At 36.5% G+C, this 25460-nt stretch overlaps 1 protein-coding gene across 10 annotated transcripts in view; it reads right to left on the bottom strand.

Moving 5' to 3' along the window:
- The window catches only part of COBLL1 (cordon-bleu WH2 repeat protein like 1), a 156805-nt gene that overhangs the window by 14737 nt on the left and 116608 nt on the right, over positions 1-25460 (bottom strand). For all 10 annotated transcript variants that reach the window (XM_057505478.1, XM_057505479.1, XM_057505480.1 and 7 more), the window contains 4 exons: positions 16094-16247; positions 15543-15617; positions 11613-11732; positions 883-1117 (listed from right to left, as the gene is read on the bottom strand). In XM_057505478.1, coding sequence (XP_057361461.1) covers positions 883-1117; positions 11613-11732; positions 15543-15617; positions 16094-16247 — 584 coding nt within the window. The remainder of the gene's footprint in view (positions 1-882; positions 1118-11612; positions 11733-15542; positions 15618-16093; positions 16248-25460) is intronic.

Below are 25460 nucleotides of genomic sequence, written 5' to 3'. Positions count from 1 at the left end.
ACTGAAATAATCATGTTTTTCTGCCAAATACTGGAAATCTAGTAGCAGAGAAAAAATTCAACTAAGAGGAAATGCTGCTGTGAAACATTAACTTTCATATAGTGGTCCTATTACAAAGAAAGATGTAAGAAGCTTAGTGAAATGGACACTTTTCCAAAAATATTGTCTGTTATTGTCCACTTTTTTAAAGAAAAAGGAAACCGAACATTTTCTTCTTACATCTGGCAAGGTCAACCTATAGGCCAATCAGGATGTGACACTGACCTCACTGGGGTTTTTTTGGTGATAGAAGAGTTTAATTTGGAGACAATCCCATGCAAATTATACTAAAACTTTGATGAAGGGTTTTTTTTTTTTTGCCTAGCTGATTTCATCTTTATTCGTGTGGCATTTCCAACATGAATGCACTGTACTAGAGCTTTCAATTCCTAGGATCAAGTGGAAAATGCTTTCTCTGCATCAGAAAGTTGCCTGTAAAAATAAGATTAGTGATTTAATGACATACTCTAATACTTTTTTTATACATCAGTCAATGAAAATTCTTGAGGGGCACTTGGTGAAAACCAAAAATTAAATGTTTCATTTAGATCAAATGGGTACTAGGCAAAACACATACAATACAAAGAAAACTTTTATATTTGAGTCATGCAAATTAACTACACATTACCAGTTCTGGGATATAGGAACTATGGAATTTTATGTTATTGAAAACCAATTACATGCAAATAGATTATTAACAAACATTTTTATGATGATAAAAGGGAGAGAGTCTAAACTACAGGGATAAATATATTTGTGTTTAAAATATCATATCTACATTTCAGAAGACTAGGACTAATTAAACAAACTGCCACCAACATTTCTGGCACATAGACGACTTACTTTCCATCTGTGTTTTTAGTTTCTTGTTTTTCTTCTCTGGAGTTTCGTAAGGACTCTCCAGCCTCATTGCCCACGGCTGCCTCAGGATCATTTTCCAGTGTATTTATTACATCAATAGGTGCAAAAGGAGTATCTTGTGATTTCAGAGCAGTATTTTCAGCCTCATTTTTAGACACTTCACTTAGTTCTTCTTTTTCATCTATCTCTTCAAGGCTGTAATCAGAGCTGATGCCAGCTACAAAGGAATGAAGATAAATCCTAAATATTAATTTGCTTCATTCATGCTATGCAACTCCGGCAAGGAAGGAATTTTTAAAAAAATAATTAGCTGGACTCTGATAAATTCTGGTCCAAAACTACTAGTGAAATACTCTTCTAATGTTGAATAATTATGTTAACTTAAAATCAGATGATCTCAGACACATACAATTCTAAAAATAATACACTATCACTGAAGGTTTTATTCATGGTAGAAAAAAAGAGGTTGACCTCAAACCTCAAGTTACATATTTTATTTAAGACCATTATCTTTCAATTGAAATGTTTTTCACATTCATGCAATAGCTCTAAATGTAAATGAAAATATGAGATTTTTATATTGTCTACAAGTACACTTACAAAATTTGACTCAGTAGTTATCAGCACTAGGTACAACTGAGAATTACCTGTGCCCCTTTAAAAATACAGATGCTCGCACCCCATATTTCACACCTGTTAAATCAGAATTTCTGAAAAGGTGGGACCGAGAACTTTTAAGGCTCCTCAGATCATTCCAATATGCAACCACAGTTAAAAGCCACTGATTAGATACTTAGTTTTTAAAAATACAAATAGAATAAGTATTATACAATGAAAGTTAACTTTTATTCCCAGTTTGATTCGCAGAGGCAATTTCACAGTTTTCCCCCATGTATTATAAGAAAGTATGACAAGCATACAGAAGCAGATATGCATATGCAACATACTGCCTTCTCTCTTTTTATGTGGTTGATGTAATATGAATGGAAACATACCATACTTAAAATCACCGAAGTTTTTTCCCTTTACTCATCTTAAAGATCATCCTTTATCAGAGTGTGTGTGTCTGTGTGCGTGAGATTCTTCTCAATAGGTGTGGTTAATATTTCATTGTATAAAAAGGTGTTTTCGCATTATTCCTTACCAACAACAAATGACCAGCAGGGTAAAAGAGGAGATGTCCTAAGTAGTTAGTGCCCACATTAGGTGTCAAAGTTAATTCAAACCACATAATGAGATTCTGAATCTTTGCTTATTTAAATAAAATTCAACGCTTTCCTTTGCACAGTAGCAGCTGAACGAAGTTTAATTTTACCACAAATAGACAAAGGGGGAAAAGGTAGTATAGAGTCGTAGTGGCCAGTGCGTCCACAAAATTTAATAAAAACTTTAACATACTTGAAGAACATTACTTAAATATTAAATACTTAAAATGTATTTTCTTATCTTTAGGCATACAGATACAAAAGTATGAACTCTTTAATAAACAAATATAGAGAACTTTAATGGCATTTTTGTTGTAAATAAAAAAACATTGCTCAACAGAAAATATATGAAAGAGTGTGAATTTAGGTGAATTTTTAAATATATATATTTTGACATTTTTTGTCAAACAATTTTGGCAACTGTTTTTTTATGATGTGTGAGTCATTCTGATGCTAATGTACATTATCAGTCTGCAATAGCATATCACATCATGTAGTAAGTGTATATTTATATAATTTGAAAACTGTATATTGAGAAAATGATGGTTTAGATGCATTGTTTTATAAATGGCTCCTTGGTATATCTTACACTCTTTAGGAAATAGATTAACTGAGGTAACATTTAGTGAATTATTGTTATTCCTATTTCTGTTTCCCATCATAAGTGTGTCAAAAACACAAACTTTTCTAAAATATGGGGCCTTCACTGAGAAACTGGCCTCAATTAAAGTATGAAGAATAAGTTACATGCATCAAAACTCTTCAAATTATTTTTCTGGGATTTTATAACTTGGTAGTTATAAGCATCATATAGTATATATATATATATATATATGGTTTGTTATTTACTATCTTGAAAAGTATTCCTATTATAAAAAGTCAAGAAAAAGCTGTGATTTTTTGAGAAATTGTGATCACCCAGGAGAACTTTCACAGTTGTTGACTAGTACAAATTTTCCCAAGTTTTGAAAAGTATTAAATCAAGTTTGTTTTTTGTGTGTTAACAGACATCTGATGGCCAAATTTTAGGACAACAATAAAAAAAATTGGGTGAGGGCTGTCAACAATGAATAAATTTCACAAATGCTGTAGTACAACTTTTGCATTTCTGCTTCATAATTTCTAAAGGGAGAATATTCACTTTCAAAGTGTTCTTTGTTTTCAAACTCTTCATGAAGTTTTAAGGTTTAACAACTTCAGAATTACAAATGTTAAAATATTATAAAAGACATCATTTGAAAGTGTAATTATTGAAATTTGTCTTAAATTTACTTAGCTTTATGTAATTTGAATATTTTTATCTTAGGTTTTTCAGTCCTAAAGATGACAAAATGAAACAAAAAATACAATTAAAAAATTCTTTAAAATCACAAAATGTAATACATTTAAAAGAAATTCTTTTAAATTTTAAAAAAATTTTATAGAAGTATTGTTGATATACAATTTAATATGGTTTCAAATATACAACACAGTGGTTCAACAGTTACCCGTATTATTAAACCCTCACCCTCTCTACTGAGGTTACTATCGGTCACATAGATGTTACAGAATCACTGACTATATTCTCCATACTGTACTACCATCCCTGTGACCAACTAATATTATGACTGAGAATTTTTGTGCCTCTTTATCCCCCTCACCTTCCCCACACACCAACCCCAATCCCTCTCCCATGGTAACCACTAGTCACTTCTCAGTGTCTATGAGTCTATTGTTATTTTGCTCATTCTGTTTTGCTTTGCTTTTATATTCTACAAATAAGTGAGTTAATATGGCATTTGTCTTTCTCTGCCTGGCTTATTTCACTGAGCATAATACCCTCCAGATCCATCCATGTTGTTGCAAATGGCAGGATTTCTTTTTTTATGGCTGAATAATATTCCATTGCATATATGTACTACCTCTTATTTACCCATTTATCTATTGATGGACATTTAGGTTGCTTTCATGTCTTGGCTATTATAAATAATGCAGTGAAAATATAGGGGTGCATATATCTTTTCAGATCAGGGCTTTGTTTTCTTCAGGGAAATTCCTAAGAGTGGAATTATTGGGTCAAATGGTATTTCTATTTTTAGTTTTCTGAGGAACCTCCATACTGCTTTCCACAGTGATTGTACCAATTTACATTTCCACCAACACTGTAGGAGGGTTCCCATTTCTCCACATCCTCGCCAACACTGGTTATTTCTTGTCTTTTGGATAGTGACCATATTTCTTGTCTTTTGGATAGTGGCTATTCTAACTGGTGTGAAGTAATATCTCATAGTGGTTTTGATTTGCATTTCCCCTGATTATTGAGGTGGAGCATCTTTTCATGTGCCTGTTGGCCATCTGTATTTCTTCTTTGGAGAAGTGTCTGCTCAGGTCCTCTCCCTACTTTTTAACCAGGTTTTTATGAGGGGGTGTTGAGGTGTTTAAGTTCCTTATATATTTTGGATGTTAACCCCTTATCAGATGAGTATTTACAAATATATTCTCCCATATTGTAGATGCCTTTTTCTTTTGCTGACGGTGTCCTTTGTACAGAAGGTTTTTAGTTTGATGTAGTCCCACTTGTTCATTTTTTATTTTGTCTCCCTTGCCTGAGGAGATGTGTCCAGGAAAAAATTGCTCATACTTACATTCCAGATACTTTGCCTATGTTTTCTTCTTAGAGTTTTATGGTTTCGTATGTTACATTCATGTCTTTGATTCATTTCAAGTTTACTTTTGTATACAGAGGTAGAGAGTAATCCAGTTTCATTCTCTTGCTTGTGGCTGCTTAGTTTTCCCAATACCAGTCACTGAAGAGGCAATCTTTCCTCATTGAATATAGCTCCTTTATTATATATTAATTGACCAGATATGTACATATATGTGTAGGTTTGTATCTGGGCTCTCTATCCCGATCCATTGATTGATGGGTCTGTTTTTGTGCTAGTATCACACTGTTTTGATTACTGTAGCTTTGTAGTAGAGCTTGAAGTCAGGGATAATCCCCCCAGTTTTGTTTTTTCTCAGGATTGCTTTGGCTGTTTTGGGTCTTTTGTGGTTTCATATGAATTTAACAACTCTTTATTCTAGTTCACTGAATAATGCTGATGGTATTTTGGTAAGGACTGCATTGAATCTGTAAATTGCTTTGGGAAGGATAGCCATTTTGATATTCTTTTGATCTATGAGCATGGGGTAGATTTCCATTTATTTGTCTCTTCTTTAATTTCTCTCATGAATGTCTTATAGTTTTCAGAGTACAGATATTTCACCTCCTTGGTTAGGTTTATTCCTAGTTATTTTATTCTTTTTGATGCAATTGTAAATGGAATTATTTTCCTGATTTCTCTTTATGCTAGTTCATTGTTAGTATATAGGAACACAACAGATTTGTGTGTATTAATTTTGTACCCTGCAACTTTGTTGAATCCAGTTTTTAGTTTTAATAGTTTTTTGGTGGAGTCTTTAGAGTTTTCTATGTATAATATCATGTCACCTGAAAATAGTGACATTTTTACTTCTTTCTTAACAATCTGGACACCTTTTATCTCTTTGCCTTGTATGATTGCTGTGGCTAGGACACCCAGTACCATGTTGAATAAGAGCAGTGAGAGCAGACATCCTTGTCTTGTTCCTTATCTTAGAGGAAAAACTTTAAGCTTTTTAACTAGAAGGATGATGTTGGCTGTGGGTTTGTCATACATGGTCTGTATGATGTTGAGGTACATTCCCTCTACCCAGTTTGTTGAGAGTTTTTATCAGGAATGGATGTCGAATTTTGTCTAATGCTTTCTCAGCATCTATTGTGGTGAATGTGGCTTTTATCCTCCTTGTTGTTAATGGGCTGTATGATACTGATTTATAAATATTATATCATCCTTGCATCCCTGGAATAAATCCCACTTGGTTGTGATGGATGATCTTTTTGATGTATTTTTGAATTTGGTTTGCTAGCATTTTGTTGATTTTGCATCTGTGTTCATCAGGGATATTGGTCTACAATTTTCTTGTTTTGTAGCAACTTTGCCTGCTTTTGGTATTAGAGTGATGATGGACTCACAGAATCAGTTTGGAAGTAATCCCTCCTCTTCTGCTTTTTGGAATACTTTAAGAAGGATGGGTATTAGGTCTTCTTTACATATTTGGTAGAATTCACCTGTGAAGCCATCTGGTTCTGGAATTCTGTTTGTCAGGAGTTTTTTGATTACCAATTAATTTCATTGCTGGTGATAGGTCTGTTTAGATTTTCTGTTTCTTCCTGTATCAATAATAGGGTTGTATTTTTCTAGGAATTTTTCCATTTCTCCTAGGTTGTCCAGTTTACTGGAATATCATTTTTCATAATATTCTCTAATAATTCTTTATTTCTATGCTACCTATGGTGACTATTCCTTGTCTCTGATTTTATTTATTTTTGTATTCCTTTTTCTTGATAGGTCTGGCTAGGCATTTATCTGTTTTGTTTATTTCTTCAAAGAACAAGCTATTGGTTTCATTGGTTTTTTTTTATTGTCTTATTCTTCTCCATAATATTTATTTTTCCACTGATATTTGTTATGTCCCTTCTTCTACTACCTTTGGGTTTCATTCTTTTTCTAGTATTTTTAAATGTGAGTTTAGACTGTTTATTTGGGATTGTTCTTGTTTCTTGAGGTAGGCCTGTATTGCTATGTACTTCCTTTTCAGTACCACTTTTGCAGCACCCCATAAATTTTGTACTGTTGAATTTTTGTTCTCATTTGTCTTCATGTATTGCTTATTGTAATTTGTTCATTGATGCATTGATCATTCAGAACCATGCTGTCTAGCCTCCATGTGTTTGTAGGCTTTTTTTCCCTTGTGTAATTTATTTCTAGTTTCATACCATTGTGATCTGAGAAGCTGCTTGATACAATTTCAATTTTTTGAATTTATTGAGGCTTTTCTGTAGTCTAGTGTGTGATCTATTCTGGAGAACATTCCATCACTAAGAAAAATGTGTATCCTGTTGCTTTTGGGTGGAATGTTCTGTAGATCTCTGTCAAGCCCATCTGATCTAATATATTGTTCATTGCCTCTGTTTCCTTACTTATTTTCTGTCTGGTTAATTTATTGATGTGAATGGTGTGTTAAAGTCTCCTAGAGTGAATGTGTTGTAATTTATTTCTCCTTTTAGTTCTGTTAGTATTTGTTTTACATATTTAGGTGCTCCTATGTTGGGTGCATAGATATGTATAATGGTTATATCCTCTTGTTGGACTGACCCCTTTATCATTATGTGATATCCTTTGTCTCTTGTTACTTTCTTTGAAGTCTATTTTGTCTGACTTAAGTATTGCTACTTTTACATCTGTGTTCATCAGGGATATTGGTCTTTGCAAAGTATTGCTACTTTTTCAGCCTATTATTTGCATGAAATATCTTTTTCCATTGCATCACTTTGAGTCTGTGTAAGTCTTTGGGTCTGAAACAACTCTTTTGTAGGCAGCATATAGATGGGTCTTGTTTCTTTATACATTCTGTTACTCTATGTCTTTTGATTGGTGCATTCAGTCCATTTACATTTAAGGTATGTACTTATTGCCATTTTATTAATTGTTTTCTGGTTGTTTTATAGTTCATCTCTGTTGCTTTCTTCCTCTCTTATACTCTTCTCTTGTTATTTGATGGTTTTCTTTACTGTTGTGATTAATTCTTTTTTTAATTTCTTATCTATCTATTACAGGATTTAATTTGTGGTTACTATAAGGTTCAAAGATAGCTTACTTACTATGTAACAGTCAATATTAAGTCTATGATTGTTCTATTTCAAACAATCTAAAACTACTTTTTTTTTCTTCTTCCTTCTCCACACTTTATGTATGTCATAATCTGCACTTTTTGTATATTCCTTGATGGATTTTGTGTATAATTGGTTCTACAAGTTTTGTTCTAATTTCATACTTGCTTGGCAAATAATTGGTCTACTACCTTTATTGTGGTTTTATTTTCACTGGTAAAACCTATTTAGCCTTAGGAACATTGCCATCTACAGCAGTTCCTTTAACATATCCTGTAAGGCTGGCTTAGTGGTAGTGAATTTCTTCAACTTTGGTTTATATGGAAATTGTTTAATCCTTGCTTCAAATTTAAATGATAATCTTGCCAGGTAAGGGATTCTTGGTTGAAGGTCCTTTTGTTTCAGTACATTAAATATTCATGCCACTCCCTTCTGGCCTGTAAAATTTTTACTGAGAAGTCTGCTAACAGCTTGATGGTGTTTCCTTCATAAGTGATCTTTTTCTCCCTCTGGCTGCTTTCAATATTCTCTCCTTGTCCTTGATATTTGCCATTTTAATTATTATATGTTTTGGTGTTATCTTCCTGGGGTTCTTTTGTTAGGGGCTCTCTGTGCTTCCATGACCTGAATATTTATTTCTTTCCCCAGATTAGGGAAATTTTCAACAATTACTTCCTCAAAGAGGCTTTCTATCCCTTTGTCTCTCTCTTCTCCTTCTGGTACCCCTATTATGCAAATATTGTTTCATTTGGTTTGGTCACACAGCTCTTACTATTCTTTCATCCTAAAGATCCTTTTTTCTCTCTGTTCCTCAGCTTCATTGTGTTCCTCTTCTCTAATTTCAATCTCATTGAGTGTCTCTTCTACTTGGAGTAATCTACTCTTAAATCCCTCCATTGTATGTTTCATTTCAGTTACTGTATTCTTCAACTCTGAGTGGCTCTTTTTCAGCTCTTCTATCTCTCTGTAGAAGTCTTCCCTGAGATCTTCAATAATTTTCTGCAGATCAGTGAGCATATTTGTGATTGTTACTTTAAATCTTTATCAAAAAGATTGGTAATCTTCATTTTATTTAGCCCTCTTTCTGGTATCTTATCCTGTAGTTTTGTTTGGGAGAAATTCCTCTGTCTCTTCATTTTGTCAGGGTTTCCATATTTCTTCCATTGTATTAGATGGATCTGCTATGCTTCTTGGTCTAGGGAGTAATGACTTTATGAAGAATGTACCCAGAAGTTCAAGACTCTTTGCTGTCCAGTGTTTGGTTCTCCTTTGCAGTGGAGCCCCACATGCTGTTGGTGGGCCACGGGCAGGGCTGTATTTCTGTCTGCCTACGGTGGTCTAAGTCCACTGCAGCTGGCAGTTTGTCTCAGCTGGCCCTTTGTGAGGAAAGCAGTGGGATTGTTGTGGGCAGGGAAACCCTTTTCCTGTCCTGCAGCCATGGCAGGGAAGTCCTGCTGCAAGGGCCAGGCAGTTGCGTAGCTCTGGGGCAGGTCTGGGCATACAGTACTGGGCTTGACCACCCACTGGGAGGAAGGAGCTCTCTGAGCTGGCTCCTAAAGGTGCCTCCCCACTTGGGCTGAGACTGGGCTGAGAAGAGAGCCTCCCTCTTCGTGCCAGGCAGAACAAAGTTTGTTGCTGCTGGGCTGAGTGAGCTTGTACACCAGTGATGTGCAGAGATGTGCCTGGGGCTGAGCCACCAGCTGGGGGGAATGGAGCTCCTAAGAGGGGCTGAACTGCTTGGCTAAGGGAGGACTGAGGAAGTATGTCCATCTGCACTTTCTCCTTTGGGGAGAGATCTCCTTCCAACCCTTACCCCTCTAGTACCCCTCCCATTGCTGACAAGTCTTTTCCCATTGCTGCCTCTGCTTTAGGTCTCAGCAGGACCAGCAGAGCATGCCTGTCCTCCACAAGTGGCTGGAGTCTCAGCCTCCCTGAGTGTTCCAAGTGTCCCTGTTGTCCAGCCCCTCTAATCACCAGGACCCGATGTGGACTCATGCTCCCAGAGGAGAGCTCCAGGGCCAAGTGTGCAGAGTTCCTGGGCACCTGTCCCCTGCCTCTTCCATTCCTCTTGCTCCTGACTGTTGGCTGGATGAGGGAAGGGCTTGGGTCCTGCTCAGTCATGGCTCTACCACTTGACCCTTCTCTGGGTGGTCCTCTCTTCTTCCTCAGGGGTAGGTGGTCTGTTCTGCAGTCTTCAGGTTGTTTTCAGGTTTAGTTGTATTTGCTGCAGTTGCTTCCTTGGTGTGTTTGTGGAAGGAGGTTTCCACCTTGCCTTCCTACTCCACCACCTTTTTTCAGTCCCCAAGAAATTTAAATATTAAACTTTCAGAAGAGGTTTTTGTAAGTTTGTTGCATTTTACTTGTAAGTTATTAAAGCTTAACTTCTCACTAAGACTTTTTAGAAACTATTCCTGGAGATTATCAAAATGTAAAATTTTTTGACAAAAACGTCTCTATTAAAATGAAGTATATTAAATTTATTCTGGTGAACTACTTTTTATTCATTTGTTCAAAATATGCTGTGTCAGACACTATTGTTATGGCTGCCAGAAGGTGTTTTCTCTTTCATTTTTTAAAACCGAGGTACAATTTACATTCAGTAAAACACTAAACATATTTTGTTATGTCCATATTTGACAGATTATATACACAAATATATATATGTACAAGACAACCACCACAATTAAGATTTAGAACAATTCCGTTAACCTCCGAAGTCCTCAAACATGCCCTTTGGTGATCATCTCCTTCCCCTAACCTCAGGCCCTGGCAATCATTACACTTACGGTTTTGCAAGAATGTCATATGAATGAGATCATATAGCATCTAGCCATTTTATGTCTGGCTTCCTTCATTTAACATAATGCATTCAAACTTCAGGCACGTTATTGTGTGTAGTAGTTACTTGTTCCTTTTTATGGGTAGGTGGTAGTATTCCGATGCATGAACTGACCACAGTTCATCCATTTCTCAGTTTGGGGACATGGTTATTTCCCACGTTGGGCAATTATGAATATAAATTATCTAACAGTTCACACGGAAGTTTTTGTGTGCACATAGGTTTTCATTTTCCTTCAGAAAGTATCTAGGAGTGGGACTCCTAGGTGGTATGAAAAATAAATGCTTACATTTTTCTAATGTAAAAAAAAAAAACTCCCGCCAAAGTATTTCCCCAAAGGACCTCCCAGTTCTGCTGCCCTGTAAGGTGCGCGGCAGCGTGCGGATGGGAGGTGACGAGGACTCTTTCTGGATCAGTGAAAAATTGGCTAAAATTATGTATAATGAAATTCAAGTATGACCGAACTATAACATTTTGCCATCTGGTAACAAAATAGAATAATTTTAAGATAAAATTCCTAATCAAAAGCAATAGTATAGAAAATAAGCCATGCCTAGATAACAAAAGAGTAGTTTAAGAAAAAAAAACATATGTCATATATATACATATATACTCTTTTATATTTCATGTAGGTGCACATTGGATATAATAAAGTACAAAGACAAAAAAGCAGAAATCCAAACAGATGAGAAGCTGAAATCCCTCGGCCACTGATTTTGTTCATCTTGTACCTTACCACACTCGTCCATAGGGTTAAGGAAAACACCACACACTAAACCTGTAATAAAACTTCAAGTGAAAAGGGGGAAACTACTATTACTTTATGAGAAGTTTTTACTCAAGGGATGAAAAAGTAACCTAATGAAAAAGTAACTGATGTGATGATGTATTAATCTGCATTAAACAAAGCACCAGCAGGAAAGGCATCACCTACATGTCAGAGATGCTACAGCTGCCTCGGGCGTTCCAGGGCACTCTGAGAGGGAGGCTTCGTCGGGCAGTTTGGACACAGTGCACTGCTCATGACTGGAGGGCCCAGGGCCAAGGGAGGCTCCTGCCAAAGAAGTAAAATCTGTGTAAATGGCACCCAAACAACAGAGTTGAGGCAAGCAGAGACCACGAAGTACTTCTAAGAAATCAGATCTGTTAGCTCACAATTATCCATGCACTAAACAAGAAAACTGGGAAAAAGGAATAGAAAGGGAAACAGGTAATAAGCAAGGGTTGAAGAGTAGAATCTTTTCTCTAATCTTTCAGAATATTTTCATGTCCTTTATATAGTTTGATATTATTTAATCAATTTCCTTTGTGGAACAAAATGGTATCATTGATATTCTTCTGGGTAGGACTTAAAAAATTCATTGTATGCATACTTCAAAGATATTGCAGGTTCAGTTCCAGACCACTGAAATAAAGCAATTATCACAGTAAAGTGAGTCCAGTGACTTTTTGGTTTCCCAATGTATATAAAAGTTATGTTTATACTATACTGGAGTCTATTAAGTGTGCAACAGCAGTATGTCTTAAAAACAACATATATCCCTTAATTTAAAAATACTTTATTGCCAAAAATGCTAACCATCATCTGAGCTTTCATCAAGTGATCATCTTTCTTGCCTTGATGTTGATGGCTTCTGACTGATCAGGGCGGAGGTTGCCGAAGGCTGGGGTGGCTGGTGGCAATTTCTTGAAATAAGACAACAATGAAGTTTGACTCTCCTTTCACAACCAATTTTTGCTGTAGCATATGATGCTGTTTGATAGCATTTTAAGCCACTGTGGGACTTCTTTCCAAATTGGAGCTAATCCTCTCAAATTCTACTGCTGCTTTATCAACTAAGTTTATGTAATGTTTTAAGTTCTTTATTGTCATTTCAACAATCTTCATAGCAACTTCCTTCATCAGGAGTAGATTCCATCTCAAGAAACCCCTTTCTTTGCTCATCCATAAGAAGCAACTCCTCATCCATTCAAGTTTTATCATGAGATTGAAGCGATTCAGTCACCTCTTCAGGTTCCACTTCTAATTCTGGTCCTGTTGCTATTTCCACCACATCTATAGTTCCTTCTTCCACTGAAGTATTTAACCCCTATAGTCACTCATGAAAGTTGGAATCAATTTTTTCCAAATGCCTATTAGTGCCGATAATTTAACTTCTTCCCATGTATCATGAATGTTCTCAATGGTATCTAGAATGATGAACCCTTTCCAGAAGGTTTTCATTTACTTTGCCTACATCCATCAGAGGAATCACTATGTATGGCAGCTATAACTTTATGAAATGTATTTCCTCAATAATAATATTTGAAGGATGAAATTCCTCCTTGATTCATGAGCTTGCAGAATGGATGTTGTGTTAGCAGCCATGAAAATTACATTAATCTTATTTTACATGTCCAGAGCTCTTGGTGACCAGTTGCACTGTCAATCAGTAAGTCATTATTTTGACAAGAATCTTTTTTGCTGACAAGTAGGTCTCAATAGTGGGCTTAAAATGGTAAAGCATCTTCTAAATAGATGTGCTGTCTTCCTGGCTTTGTCATTTCATTGACAGTGCAAAGGCAGAGTAAATTTAGCATAATTCTTAAGGGCCCTAGGATTTTCAGAATAACCAATGAGCACTGGCTCAGAAAAATCAACTCAAAGCTGCACTGGTGAGTCCAGTGACTTTTTGGTTTCCCAATGTATATAAAAGTTATGTTTATACTATACTGGAGTCTATTAAGTGTGCAATAGCAGTATGTCTTAAAAACAACATATATCCCTTAATTTAAAAATACTTTATTGCCAAAAATGCTAACCATCATCTGAGCTTTCATCAAGTGATCATCTTTCTTGCCTTGATGTTGATGGCTTCTGACTGATCAGGGTGGAGGTTGCCGAAGGCTGGGGTGGCTGGTGGCAATTCACCAGCTGCATTAGCCCCTAACAAGTCATTCAGCCTGTCCTTTGAAGCTTTAAAGCCAGGCATTGACTTCTCCTCGCCAGCTATGAAAATCCTAGATGGCATCTTCTTCCAATAGAAGGCTTTTTCAGCTACACTGAAAAATCTGTTGTTTAGTGTAGGCACCTTCATTAACGATCTGAGCTGATCTTCTGGATAACTTGCTGCAGCTTCTACATCAGCACTTGCTGCTTCACCTTGTGCTTTTACATTATGGAGACGGCTTCTTTCCTTAAACCTCATGACCCAATCTCTGCTAACTTCCAACTTTTTTCTAAGGTTTCTTCACCTCTCTCAGGCTTCAAAGAATTGAAGAGTGTGAGGGCTTTGCTCTGGATTAGGCTTGGCTTAAGGGGATGTTATAGCTGGTTTGATTTTCTATCCGGACTTCTAAAACTTCTCCTTATCAGCAATAAGTCTATGTCACTTTTTGCAAAACAAGAGTAGCACTTTAAATTTTGTTTATGAACTTTTCCTTCACATTTACAACTTGGCTAACTGGCACAAGAGGCCTGGCTTCCAGCCTATCTTGGCTTTCAATATGCCTTCTTTATTAAGTTTAATTATTTCTAGCTTTTGACTTAAAGTGGGAGACTTGTTACTCTTCCCTTCACTGAACACTTAGAGGTCATTGTGGGGTTTTAACTGGCCTAATTTCAATATTATTGTGTCAAGGAAATAGGGAGGCCCTAGGAGAGGGAGAGGGATGGGGGAAGACTGTTGGTGGAGTAGTCAGAACACACACAACATTTATCAATTAAGTTTGCTGTCTTATATGGGTGCAGTTCATGGTACCTGAAAATAATTAACAAGAGTAGATCAAAGATCACTGATCACAGATCATCATAACAAGTATAATCATAATGAAAAAGATTTTAATACTTCAAAAATTATCAAAATATGACACAGACACAAAGAGAGCAAATGCTATTGGAAAAACAGTGCTGTCTTGCTAAGACTTGCTCAATGTATCACTGTCACACACCTTCAATTTGCAAAGTACCTTATCTGCAAAGTACAATGAAGTGAAATGCAATAAAATTAGATATGCTGTACTAGTTACCTAATAGTAATATTTTCAATCACAGAGGAAAGGAGAATTCTTACATATGTCAAAATCCAAATTCCTAAAGATAAACTAAGGATTAAAGATTCTGGAATTTTGGGTGCTTCTAGGTTTTTCCTGTATTTGTGAATCTGAATGATAAAAACTAGGTAGTTATATTAAGCAATTTTCATACCTAGCAAATTATGCCAAAGTACTGACCTAGTATTGTTATAGTTTTGATTACACATCATTAGTCTGTCATATTCATTTGTATCTAACTTTAAGTCCAAGGATTAAGAATCTTTATCATTCCTGTAACAGCTACTAAATAGCTATTATTAAAAATACTAGGAAACAGCATTAGATTGAATTATTTTATTTTTACTGGAATTTAATTCATTTGGAGAGAATCTAAAATGAGACTATACAAAACAAAATATTTTGTGATAACAAACTAGATTAGGACATTGTATATGTTGAATTCTTTCCTAGAATCATCTGTATAAGGAATGGTGCTTAAACCTTCATGAACTTTTTCTTCTGAGCACTCCAAGGTACCTTCCTAACTAAAATGTATCATCCCTTTGTGCAGATTACTAAATGGTGACTTGATATTGCATAACAAAAAACAGACCTACTAGGGAAAGTACTCATCAGAGAACCAAAATTTTAAGTTCTCCCAGTTTCATGCCCTAAACTTGGGGTGGAGAATTTTTCATTTAATAATAAAATTTGGGAAATGGAGTCAAATCATATCTTTCTTATACAGAGCATTATCTCTCTCATACAAAGTGTTACAACAAGATTCATTTCTCAATTGTTATGAAAGGTCTTTTCAGTAATTTCATGTTACGGAGTAAAAATGTCAGACCTGGGCTGGATGGGACCTCTGGAGAGTTCGCTTCTGAAACACTGTCTGAAGGAACTGCATGTACGGACTGCAGGGCTAGAACACAGAAGCAACACATTAATAAACGAACCACATTCACAAGTGAAATGATTCCTTAGTAGCTTACCTTCATTATTTTTATGTAATTCAGGAAGAACTAGCCCTAAGCCATTTGCAGTCTATAAATGTAATACGACTAAAATCTACTTAGATAACCATTCGTACATGCAGTCAGTCCTGGAATCGCAATGTCTTGCTGAACATATTATTAAATTTCCACAGGCTCATTTTAAGACAATGGAGCTGTATGATTTTTTCATTTTCTTTCTTTATGCAAATTTCACAAAGGTACTTAAGTGAGAATAATCAGGGGTTATCTAAGTAGTACTGCTGAAATTAACTAAAAGCCTAAATTTTATTATTATTATATTATTATTTAACAAAATACATGATTTATAACCCAGATCACTTCTGCTGTCTCTATTAGATAAAACACAATACAACTGTGATGCTGATGGGAAAAGTAGCATTACCGGTCACATGGCTATTTTCATCACTCTGATGCAGGGGTTTTTTGGAGGGTGGGGAAGGTGCTTTTCGCTTTGTCCTTTTCAAAGATGAATTCCCCACTGATGAGGTCCTGAGCTGCAGGGAGCCGGTCCTCACAATGCCGGTTCCACAGGGACTCTATGAAAAACAAAAGGACCAAGCACAGTCTCTATTTAGAAATTAACAGCAAATTCTAGGAAGACACTGATCTTTACATCGAACACCTCATATGCCAAAACAGAACATAGAAGTCATTCATTCAAAAAACATTTATGGATTGTCTGCCTGTTATAGGAGCTGGGCTATGTATGAGATAGATATGTAAAGAAAAATATTAATATGGTCCTTCTCAAGAAACTTAGGCTAGGATGGGAGACTGACATGCAAACAACTAGTTATAATGTACAGTTAAAAACTAACTTCTAAGGAAAAATATGGAGAAAACATTAGATGAAAATGAAGAGTAAGAAAGGGAATAAAATGTGTAAACATATAATGGAAATAAGGTAGCTGGCTTGAATCTTTTTTCAGCACTAAATACCAATGACAAACATCTCAAAAATCTGAATGTACCCCAAAGTCAAGGTCATTTGCAGTCACCAACTCTCCACGCAGCTAATGCTCACGCTCGCAGCATGTGCGTGTCAGCGGACCCTAAGGCGGTGCTGCCCCAGCAGACCGCGCGTGCCTCCTGGCCCACTGCCGTGCCATCTTGTGCCTTTCCTTTACAAACCTGCTGGAAGAGTTATTCATAGCTTTTGTTTCCAATTTCTCATCTTCTACTTCAACCCTTCCGATCAGACATTCCCTAACCTCTGGATCCCTTAAGACTATTCCTATCAAGGTTGTCAGTGACCTCCACCATGACTAAATCAGCAGTTACTTCTTAAAACTTATATTTAACCTATTAGAAACCACATTCCTAACTCTGCACAGATCTGAACTCTCTTTTCTTTGTTGGTTCCTTTCATCTCAGTCCTTGGACATATTCTCTTTAGAATTTATGCTCACTTTCTTGGTACTCTCTTCTATTCCTCTGGTTTTATGTATGATTTATATGCTGATGAATTCCAAACATATGTCTCCATCCTGGACCTCTTGCTGATCTCCACTGAACGTCTAAGACCACTTCAAACTTGGCATGACTAAAACTGAGATCCTAATTACCCATCCTTTTTCCTCGTCCATCAGAAATAATCCTGTTTCACAGTCTTCCCTGTTTCTAGAAATCCCTTCTTCTTTTTGTTCAGGCCAGTAACTCTGGGATCACCCTCATCTCCTCCCTCTCAGTCCACATCAAGTCCGTTCTGCCGGCTCATCCAGTTCAGCTGCGACCCCATAGTCTGAATTTACCATCAAGAACCTTCTAACTGGACTCGCTTTTACATGGCTTCCCTACAGTCCTTTCCCAACACAGCAGCAAAAAGAGCCTGTTAAAACCTAAGTCAGATTAGGTCACTTTGTTCAAAACCCACTAATGTTTTCCTAATTGGCACAGAAAAGCCAAGTTCTTACAATGCCTTCTACGGTAATTCAGGAGCTCCGAGCTCCCTGACCACCTTCTTCTCCACGTGTGGAGCGGCTCAGTCCCGGCCCTCACGCTGCTCCTCCAGGGGCCAGGAGTGGTCCCGCCGTGGGCCGGCTGCTGTTCCTGGGCCTGCGATGCCCTTCTGATAACTTCCTGCCTTACTCCCTCATTTCACTCAGGTCATTTCTCAAATCTCACCCCTTCAATGCGCTCCTCCTTGATCGCCAGTGCTTCCTGCCCCTCCTCCCAGCTCGGTCTTTATGATCAGCTTTCAATAGCTCTCTAACATATCATACAGTTGACTCATTTTCCTGGTTTATTGTCTGTTTCCACCAGGGTTGATGATAAGGGCAGGAATTGCTTTTCCTCCTATTTTTCTTATTGCTGCATCTCTAGAACAACATCTGGCTCATAGATGTCTCTCAGTAAGTATTTGGACTAGGAGAATCCTAAAGCTCCAGTCATTCCAACCCCACGAGACCATGAAAGTGCACCTAAGAGAAGTGAGCTAGTTCACAAGATGTCTTCACTCTTTATGCCTTTCAACACACCAAGAAAAACGTAGCAAATTTTATTATTTTGTAATATTTCTGAAAGAGAAGAAAGCAAGCATATACCCCCAAAGAGAAAAGGCTGAGCTGTCATCAAAGTTAACTGTGTTAGGGACTGAAGAGGAGGTCAGGCTGTCTCACAGGGACAGAGCAGAGTTAGATCCACAGAGGCAGGCACCTGAGGGAACGCACCCCCCGCTAAGGTTAGCGCCTCTTAACAAGAGGGTGGGTCATGACAGTGCTGGGCTAACCTCATTGATAGTCAAACCATCAATCTTCTTCCATCCCAGTTAGTAAATAACCGCAGCCACTGACCTCCCCAGCCCCGCATCCCTCTGCGCCCACCTCCAGACCTCTTCAGACCTCTCCACCACCCAGCAAGAAAAGAGTTAAAGTCTGATGTCCAAACACAGATTGACTCTAAGTCACTAAAGCAATTCTGATTAAATCTGGGGCAATGGATGTGGAAACATATCAATTGCAGTTTGGACTTTTGAAATAATTAAAAGGATCCTCAGTGACAAAGAGCTGAGAAAGAAATGCAGTATAAAAGAGCTGGATTAATAGTATTTAAATATCATTTTAAGTAGCATATAAAGCTTAAATAAAATCCTTACTGATATGTCTCTGTGTTTGGAAACTGTCACTTACTATCTTACAAAATTAACAAATTTGGGATCATTAGTAGAACAGCCAAAAGTTCTCTTAGAACAATGTGACACTTTGCTTTTTAAAATAATGATCTAAAAATCCGAAGCAGAATACGTCATTTTACTTCTTGATGAATTTACTTCAGTAAAGCCCTATTAAGGTATGTCTCCTTCCCGTCATGGTCTGAATGCAGCAGGTGATCAATAAGTAATTGCTGATGCAGGAAGTAGTGGCAGCATTTGATTTTCCTCCTAGTTCCATGTTGCAAACTTGTTTCCCGTGTTTTGACTGATTTTCATGAGGTCTATGATAAAAAGCCATTTTCCCCTTTAGGTCAGATCCCCAATCAGTGTCATTTATTGGTCTTTTCTATTACCTGATATATGCAGTCATGGAATGAATTTCTCAGGCAATAGTATCTGCTTAGAAGGTAGAGTGCTTAAATTGAGGTCATAACAACAAAGCAGGAAGTATAGAAATAAAAAAGGGAAGAATTTATATACACGGACTCACAAATTATACTTAACAATCCATAACTCAAAAACAGAACAAAAATACTCATATTTCTTTTTTTCAAGTATCACTGACATGCAATCTTGTGATGGTTTCATAAACAACACAATGATTTCAACATTCACCCATATTATCAAGTCTTCATCCCCTCTACTGCTGTTACTGTCCATCAGCATAGCAAACTGTTATAGAGAAAATATTCATATTTCAATTATGACCCTAGAGGTCTTAAAATAAGCTAACTTTTTTATTAAGGATATTTAGATTTCTGTGGACGAAGAATTTAAAACTTGCCAGAATATACATACTTCAGTTTTAAATAAACCAAAAAATGCTTACTAGCATTTATGAAGATGTTTGAGCAAAGCCACGAACATTTCAGAGAAACAGAGGTTTTCAAACTTTATTCTGTAGAACTTACCCTTTTCCTCCTGTTGTGTAGGTGTATCATGAAAATAAATGTACACATATTTTTAGAGCTATAATTGGATCAAAGAGACTAAAAACAAGGACATTAGTGGAATAGAGGGTGACTGTCACTGATACCAGCAGGCGTATATGACCTGTCATAACTAGATTCCAAGCTCTAGTTAGTGGCTAAAAGTTTAAATAAATACCTTACTGATGACATGTCTCTGTGTTCAGAAATGCAAAAATGCAAACTTCACTGCTGATATAAGATGGGCCAAAGGCAGTTTTTAAGGATTAACAATTATGGTGAATTCGGATAATCAGCAACAGATCATTGACGTATTGTCTTGGATACAAGTTATGTCAGTGTTAGTTTTCAAGAAAACAGCTTAATATTTACTTCTTGTTGTCTTTTAAGGCAGAGAGGCAAGAACTGTTTTTGTTTTTGTATTTTTTAAAGATTGTTAGAAAAGAATTTCTGTCAGCTAAGCAGCAGCCAAGCAGCAGCCAAGCAAAGTTAAGGTAATAACAATCACACTTGGAGTTATTTTGTGTTAACTAAAACATCAGTATTAAGACCAAAATGGAGGAACCCCTGGGCCTGAGGAAGGGATGTTCCCTGTCTACTGAAAACATTTTATGGCTGTGAAAAGATCTACAGCAGGAAAAGAAGGGGCATTTGAGTTAGAAGACCTAAGTGTTCCTAAGTAGATCACAGCCTAGAAAATGGGTGTGTACTGAGGGACATGGGTAGGATGTACATATCGAGCACAAAACATTAGAAAGGCTCCTAGTCCAGGAATGACTGCTGCTAGGAAGTTATTCATCACAGTTATTTAAGTAATCACCACATGCGTTCCTGTATTAATGAAATGACGTGTGTAAACTCCTCGCACAGTGCCAAGCATACAGTCCAGGTTCTATAAACACTAAGTTGGTATTACATGAAATGCGTCTATTTAAAATTATGTGAAAGTGATCTGTAAATAAAATAAGCAAATGGCAGTTATAATGTAGAGTTAGAGTAAAAAGCACGGATAAAAGAAGGTGTTCATTCTAAGATTGTACGTTCTCATTAGCGACGGTGGTGGTGGGAACGCTATTAGAGTCAGTCTCAGGTCTGATCAACCTTAACCCACAGTGCCCGACATTCAGGAATTTGTGCTTTTAGTCCAGGGACTGAACGAGCCAAGGTCACTGTGTGTAGAAATTCCAACTCTAAGTCGCCTCAGGCGGCTCTATCATACCTTAATGCAATTTAATAAAAGCTGTATAATACCTGTAAGTTAAATCTTGGGATGGGACATGGATGTGTATTATATTTTTAAATTTGAAATATTTCATAAATTTAATGTAAAGAATTAAAACGAAAGAACTGTTTAAAACTGCCTTTCGCTTTTAGGACCAGATACCTTTCCTGTGGTTTTACTATGACTGAAACTTTTTAAAAATGGTTGTTGATTAAATTATATTTAAGTCCAAAGCGTTTACAAAAAAAGAGAACAGAAAGGTTCATACTTACTAGGGGAAAAACGCTTTGGTTAATGATTAGAGATATTCAATTATTTACTTTAGTTAGAGTCACTAAGTCCGTTTGCCATTAGAGAAAACTGTGCCTCTAACAGGAACGTGCATCACTGAATTTTACGGCCTGTGAAAAGGAAAATAACACACAGAGAAACAATACACTAGCAAGAGTAACAAGGTCAAGTTGAGAACCATGCCAGATGCTTAATCCCTCAGAATTCACACCCAGATCAGAATTCACTGGTTTAAAATGGAACTAAATTTAGCTGAAGAAAATAGAATTGAATGGGATTCAAAAGATTTACTGAGTACCAGGTCTGTACTAGTTATTAAATCACTTATTAATCCTAGTTGAATTGTAAGGTGTGGGTCATTGAAATCAATATATTCTGGATAAGAGTTAAATAGAAAAATAAAAGTTTGAATTAAAGGATGGACAATAGAGTGACCCATCTTCAGTAATGTTGTTAAAGATTTCTATTAGAAGTTTGGGTTTTTACTTCTGTTTATGATTTCCACATGTTGGGAGGGTTGTGGAGGGAGACCTAAGCAACCCCTTAAAACTGTCTTAAAACTCATACATTTTCTTCTTCTTAAGGGACAGACTCACATTACTCCTCTCCAGTCTGGACATTGTTTATAAATACTGTGACATACTATTTAATTTGCTATGAATTATATCCCAGTGACTGAATTTTCATAACTAACTGAAGGTTGAGCTTATATTGTTTTATCTCTTAATGAAGAAGTCTTTCTAAACTAATTATACAACTTAGACAAGTCAATTTTCTTAAGCTTCAAAACATAAAATCATTATAATATAATAAATGTAATAGAGAAATATGAGGCATTGTATTGAGCTTGCAAATAGCCAAAGCTCTAAAGGCAATTATTTAAACTGAGATGAAATCAATTTTACTATTGATTTGATCATAAAATTAGCACATTGTCATTTAAGATGCAAACAAAGCATATACTGATGAGGAAAAAAAAAAGAATTCACTGTAAATCCCAACAAACACACGTCACTTCATAGAAGTTGTGCTGTCCAACCTTTCACGCTTATCTTTTATAGCTGTATAGACACACACAAAAATTATGGCTTGTACTGAATGAAAGCACACATGCTAATTTCTTCATTTCTTTCTGCATAATGTTTTTAGAAATGAAAGGCTATCATTGCCAGAGCATGTTTATTTTGCTGTCCCAAATCTTGTTCTACAGCCTTTTTCTTCTTGGGTGGCACTTCCTCCTGACTCCTAAAAATCTAAGACATATATTCTATTTTCTTCTTTTCTGTACAAACCTGCCTTAAGACCCTCCATGGATACCACTGGAAAGTCTCAACCAGTCTAGGCCAACTTAGATTAAGAAAATCACACTGATGAAGGGGTATAAGAAACAGAGGTGACATTTAAGTATAGGACAACTATAAATAGGAAAAAGAAATAGGGCAGTAGCATTAGAGCCTGGAGTTCTTAAACCCACACTGCATAAGTGGTCATCTATTCTGCCAGTTTGAGGGGTGTTCCTATCAATCTGCTGAAATAAATTCTATGAGAAGAAGCAATGAAATCAGAGCTGGGTTCACTTCCAAGCGTCTAAGTACCACCACTATTCTTTAACTTGTGATTATTTTGGGTTACTAACTAAAATTATCACCTCTTTAGAGATTTATGAGTGGCCAGGCTTGCCACTAGATTTCTCTCTAAATCATCTAGTCATGTCTGTGTTATAGTCAGGTGTTCAAGGAAAAAGATGTCAATTAACCAATGTTTTATTTTGCTATCATACTTTAGGTTTTAAAAATCCTCAGAGTAATTCCAGGACTAGGCATCGCTATGTGATTTCCACTAATCAAACCAAAGGTCCACACAACAAAGCACTTTCCTCTGTTACAGACCAACTTTAGAAGAACAAAATTATAATAATAGAGTTGGAAGGTACTTTTAGAAATCAGTTACAAAATCTTATTCTATAAAGGAAAAATCCAAGCCATACAGAAGTTAAATGGCTTGTTCTTAAAGGTAGAAGACAGAAGACAATGAGAAAAATGAGAGCAACAAAGAAGAGTATAATAGACTTATTAGTAGATCCGAGACTATTGTTCAAGCCGGGCTGGGCCTTCTTCTGCACACAGTACTTCCATCCCCGCCCTTTATGCGGACCAGAAACACACACAGTCACCACACCCCGTCAATTTGCCACCTGTGTTATACCCTGGCAAGATTTTTAAATGTCTTTTCCTGAGGCCAGATTCTATGCTTCTGTTTCATCAACCCTACAGTAGAGAGATAGTATATATACAGTGGTAATACCCTACTAATGACATTTTTTTAAACGTCCAGAGACGTAGGCCTAAGTCAGTAGTACATCCTGCATTAAAAGAGACTTGATGAACCAGGAGGAAGCAGAGCTCAGGAGCAAGTTAACAAGACAGAAGATGGTGGCAACCTTGGTTCTCTGCAGTCACAGTGATCAGAACCAAGAGGTGTCTAGAGGCAGGGCAGGAGAATACTAAACATCTACAGGTTAACTGAGTTTGGGGCTTCTAGCAGAGTCAAGTGACCATCAAGGGAACAAACTGGGATCAACTCAGCTCCCCACAGGAAGGGAGTTAAGGCTATATGGTCAGGCATTATCCAAGTGACCTCAAAGTTCTATCACCATGGCTCCAAGAAAGAAAGAGTCCTGCTTCTCTGCCTTTGCCTCTGTTAGTAAGTGCTGGCTTCCAGAGAAAGGCATGTCTTCCCACGGGGTCCCAAATGTCACAGTGGTACAAAGACTAGTGAACCTCATACTGAGGACTTGTGAAGGAAGACTCCTAACACTGATAATTTCGAATGATGTTTTATTAACTCGGTGTATACTTCAGAGAGGCACAACTTTTGTATACTTGAATATAAGGAAGAAAAATACACACTAATTCCTTAAATGACCTATTGTTCTTTGAATAATGTTGTTCTTTAAATTTAACAATGTATAATGAGCATAGTTCTTTACACTTAGGTCAGAGGTAAAACTGGCAGAAACCCAAAAATGCAATGGCTCGGGATTTTTGAGGGTATTAAAGGAGTTATATAGGCTTACAGCCTTGTTGGGACACTATTAGTAAATGCTATATAAGCATCAGTCATTACTTTTGCTACTGAGATTAGGACCCTTTGAAAATCTGATGAAAACCACATTGATGAAGCATATTTACATATGGGGAAGCCTTAAACGGAGAAGCAGGTTATATGATATTATACTGTGCTACCGCATTTCTCTACTGAATGAAACAAATCATATTTTTGGAAGTACAGACAGCTGTATCCTGTATATCAAACAGAAAATGCCATGGCAACCACTGTTCCTAAGCAAGTGTAGAATTATATGTGTGGTCCACTTTCTATACAGTAAACATAAGTGGAGAGAAGAGGGGAAATCAAATGTTATATGACTACCCAGAGAAAAGCCAAAGAAAGAGATACATTTCTTAAAGATTACAAATACATGCTCTATTACATCACCTCAATGAGTATGTATAAAATAACTAGAATTGAGAATCATGAAGTGAAATTAAGACCAAATATATATTTGTGTATTTCCTACATATGACAGTCTATCATTTTATCTGCTTATAAACCATGACAAATATTAAAGGATAAAATTGGGTAAAGATGAATAACATCAAAAGATATTTTAAAAAACAAGTCAATTAGAAAAACTAACACTCTAAGTATCAGATTTCATTTGCACAATTCTGGATGGCAAAGTATCTCAATTTCTCAATATTTGACTCTTTGTTTGCAGCAGAATGCAAAATGAGACCAAATAAAAAGCCCAATCAAGATAATTCCTTTTTGTATTTCCAGCCAAAAGCCAATATACTAAGCAAATGAGGAATCATGTTAGTAGTCTGGGAAAAGCTGCTTTGCTATTATATGCACATATTAACTCCAAGCAGCAAATCCATACCAAATGTGCAAAAATGAAGAATATTCTTCAAAAGGCTCTGTGCATTCTATGGGTCAAGATTACCCACAACTTCTGTCCAAATCTTTTTCCTCTTTTTCAAATGTAAAATAGGCTTAAAAGGCTAATTTGTCAATGATACTAGGACATCCTTGGGTACTGATTTTATCAAACGTCCTCTTCACAGACACTTGATCAGCAGACGCAGTCCAG

This window comes from Manis pentadactyla, chromosome 8 (assembly GCF_030020395.1).
Source record: "Manis pentadactyla isolate mManPen7 chromosome 8, mManPen7.hap1, whole genome shotgun sequence".
Classification (NCBI taxonomy): domain Eukaryota; kingdom Metazoa; phylum Chordata; class Mammalia; order Pholidota; family Manidae; genus Manis; species Manis pentadactyla.
The sequence above is the reverse complement of the archived record's forward strand: the minus strand, read 5'-3'. Positions and strand labels throughout refer to the sequence as shown.